This window comes from Lepisma saccharinum, chromosome 20 (assembly GCF_977018435.1).
Source record: "Lepisma saccharinum chromosome 20, izLepSacc3.1, whole genome shotgun sequence".
Lineage (NCBI taxonomy): Eukaryota > Metazoa > Arthropoda > Insecta > Zygentoma > Lepismatidae > Lepisma > Lepisma saccharinum.
This window is the reverse complement of record NC_139248.1, coordinates 37,765,336-37,769,493: the sequence shown is the minus strand read 5'-3', so window position 1 is coordinate 37,769,493 and position 4,158 is coordinate 37,765,336. Positions and strand designations below refer to the sequence as shown.

General features: G+C 39.2%; 1 protein-coding gene across 1 annotated transcript; it reads right to left on the bottom strand.

The window, feature by feature from the left end:
- Positions 1 to 791: 791 nt before the first annotated feature.
- Positions 792 to 2,417, bottom strand: LOC146003427 (uncharacterized). Its single transcript, XM_083141711.1, has one exon. It carries the CDS (start codon positions 2,415 to 2,417, stop codon positions 792 to 794), a length of 1,626 nt encoding a protein of 541 aa, XP_082997837.1.
- Positions 2,418 to 4,158: the final 1,741 nt, after the last annotated feature.

Genomic DNA, 4,158 nt, shown 5'->3' with positions numbered 1-4,158 from the left:
CTCTCCCCACTTCCCTTGCCAGCACTAGGATCGGCCACCGCAAATGTAGATACAACTATAGCATATTGTGCTACTAATTACTTGTGCGACACTAATTTACAAACTAATTGATCCGCAGCATTCCAACGCAAAGATTCTTGACCATTTGCATATTGTCTGGACTGGACCTGCACGCACTTTCCATTCACACAATGGCGTCTTTAAAGTTTTTTTGTTCCCACCACAACATTCGATTAGATCGCTTGCTTACTCAGATTAAACCTCTGTGCCCTTTTCTTTGCGAAATGTAGACTGCGGCTGGAGGGACATAATATTTGAACTCGTCGTCCATGCGTAGATAGAGTCCAGCTCGTGACATCTGTCGAACTATAAGTCACATGTGCAAAACGATGTTCACCATCTCCAAAATGAGATATGATATATATGATGATATGATTCCAAATTATAAAGCATAACTTTTGCCAACTTGTAACCTATTATATTATTTATAAGGTAGATAACAATCAACATGTTCACGGTCTTCCCTGACGGTTAGTGATAACGTCGTGGTAAAGAGTCCCTAGTTTAAATTCCCGCTTGAAGTACATATTGGTTCGAATCCAACTAGCAACTGATGGTCCATTCCCGATTAGCCAATCTAACATTTGAAACAATTTCAAATTGTAGGTGCAATTCCGGTTAGCCTAAATGTGCATAAAATTGTGCATAAACTGTGCTTAAAACCAACTCAACTCAACAAAAGGACAAATTTTGAAAATACAACACTGCACACGAAAATTAAATTCCTCCATTCATCTTCTTCTACGCCGATTTCTTTTCCATTTCCTTGACCTCAAATAACATAACCAAAACAAATTCGCACAATTTATGATATGCCTGTGTGTTTTCTCCAATACAAACACTGCTGCACTGATAATTAGACCAAATATAAGCAGGGCGAAGGCTCCCATTAGATTCTCCAGAGAAATCACAATGACTTCTGGCTTGTCCTGGAACTTCATTCGTTTCAGAGCATCAAGGATCATCCTTTCTGCAGCATCCTTCTTCCACTTTGGAGGTAGACCCGCTTCAACGCAGGAGGTGATTATGCGCTGAAGGTTGTTCCGAAAGGGAGAGCTTCTTTGCAAGAGAAACACTAGGGGGACACCAAGCACTCTGCTATCTGTTATATGGAATAATGGTCGCCCGTAGGAATCGAACAACAGATGACGATACGCAAGAACCTCTGGAAACATGTTAGACGTAAGAAAGGCAAAGTCTCCTTCATTCGCAACTCTCATGTAGTTCTTCAAATTGTCATTTTCCAGAACCCAGTTTGCGTAGATCTCCCTGTACATTGACTCGTTGAGCATTCCTATAGTACTTTTAGATGCTCCATCACCCCCAACCGATAACCCCATACTCAGAACATCTTCTATGGTGTTTATGTAAGGCGTACGTTTAGGACTCGTAATGAAGCCAAACAAAGACGATTCGTAAATAGTAGATAGTATCATAGTAGAAAGAATCCAAAGTACAAATATGAATCTCAGTGGACTTACAGGAGGAGGAGGCGTGTGGACAGAACCATCTATGGAAGCCGAGAGACCTGAAAGCAGAGGGAATAGATATGAGATCCTTCCCCACCGACGCAACAGGGATGTGGCCGCTCTCATGCAGATGAAAAGACTCAGTGAAGCCAGAAGAGTGAGGGTCCATAGAGGTGGTTGGAATGGAAAATACAGATTCATCCATTGAGGATAGACTCGAGGTGTTGGAACTACCCATGTAAATTCCATGAACTGTTGAATCGGCAACTCTTCATACCATAAGTTGCCGTAATGAGAACTCCCAATAAACTTTATGGTTCCATCAACGACTCCATTTTGCATTTCTGCATAGTCTCCTGTGACAGTTCTATTTGGAAACACAAATCCCAATGTTAGAGGTTCATTATATATGTTGTTTGTTTTCAAAGTAAAGTTCATTTTTTCCATTGCGGTTGTAACGAAGCCACCGTATAAACCCGAATATGTGGAATTTCTGTTTGCAGGATTGTCCGGTGTAAAGTATAGCTCATAATAATTAGCCGTTAGCTTAATTGGGCACTTGTGCACGTTATCGACCTTGTCTGGATACAAATATTTTCCTGTAAGAAATCTCTCATTCTCCCATATATCCACAACTTCTGTTCCCTCAGCCGATCTGCAGTGGGACTCGGTGAAAGGGAAGTAAGAGTACAGGACAAGAGGGTCATCTGCACCAGCTTCCCTCTCTGCTGGAGAAGCAATTACAATGTTCATCATAAGATTCCTCTGTGCCACCAGGATCAAATCATTAATCGATTCTAATGTATTGCCTCCAGTCAGAAGGATGAAATATTTTGCATTCCGTCTCCATACCTTAAACTGCCAGTTGTACTTTATCGGATACATCATTGTGGAAATATTCCTTAGAAGAAAGAGGTAGCAGATCTCTCTCCTCCCTGAAAACCATTCAAAGTCCCAGTGTGGCCACCAGTTTGTTAAGAACCTAGTTGTAATTATAGTTAATGGCCTTGTATATTCCTTGCTAATTAAATCAGCAAGCAGTTTGGATTCTTTGTCATAAAAAACAACTAATGTTTCAGCTGAGTGGAAATATTTCCTCAAAACCTCTTCTACAAGGTGAACAGTATTTTCGTGAAGTTTTGTCGTCGATATTGGTGATATATTGACATTCAACGAATTGACAATGAACCACTGAAACATTATCATCAGCAGCAATTTCTTCATCTTCAATTTGAAGCAATACGCTGGAAAAAGGAAAATATAAATATCAAAATAGCAAACTAATTCGAAATTTCTTCACATTTTAAAATATTTCGAGAAGATTTTAATACATTATTGAGTAATATGGAAAGTTTGGATGTTGCAGTTAAAAAATTACCAGTGGACAGGGAATGGATTGATGTAACAATGTTAATATAAATAGTACAACATCCTGACCTAAAATATTCCCCTACTTGAACTGGAAGGCTCCGCTTGAGCTCTATATTACTACAAATCATCGGATAGAATTCAGAGGGCTCGATTAGACACCCACATAAGCGTAATCGGCGGCGTAACTATATGATCTCTAGAGAAATTTATAAACCGAATATCTGTACTGTGATAGTTCCATGTATTGAATGTTTTTTCTTGTCCAGTCTGTTGTTGTTGCTAAACAGATATTTTAAGCATGCGACGGATGACTGTGTTGTATGTGATTTCTTCTAAAGGTAAATAAAATATATCCAAGCCCTTTCAAGATAGATTCATTTTCCTGTTTCCATCTGCAATAGCTTCTCCTTGCATGTCAGTTGCCTCCCTCCCTCCTCCCTCCCCCCTTCTCCCGCCGCAGCCTGACAACCAAGTGTTGAAATGCCCATCGCAAGAAGAACGGAGAGTTCTGGCTGGCAGAGTCTTCCTGCAGACAACAGACGACCCGGTGAAAAGAAACCTTCTGGAGTGCAGGTGCGGAACAGGAATATGATTTTTATATAATCGTAAAATCACCTCCATTTAAATATTTCTTGAGCTTGCTTCTTGTTCTTCTTATACTTGTGTAAGTATACTTATACTTAAGTAAGGTGTCACTTGCCTTTCCAGCATTGATCCTGAAGTGTTTCAACACACGGAGCAACCTCTTGCCTTGAATAATATTTGGCAATATATACAGAGAAATAAAGTGAAAGTAATTTCATATTTTTATTTTTTATAAGTGACTGTGTCACGGAAGAATAATTGTGTATTATTTTATATGGTAATTAAGTAACAAATTACAGTTAGATTCTACATGAGCTAAGCGGAAAACGATTTCATTAACTAACGTACATTAGGATTGTCCAGTTTTCAAAAACCTCACATGTTCTCTGCACTTATAATATCTTAAGGATGACATAAATTTTATTGATGTAAACATTCTGCTTATGACACGCCAAATATGTCAACGTATACCTTGGAAGATATGTATACACACATTTTTGTAAAGAAATTCTGATGAAAGTAAAACCCCACACTCTCCTCGTTTCCTATCATTCGCTCTTAGATACAACTCCATGAGGCAATCTTGGAAAATGTACCAACCATCAGTGTCAGCTCAAACAGCGGGTGACGCAAAATCAGATGTTTGGGTTTGAGTTATTGTTTTAAGTCCACT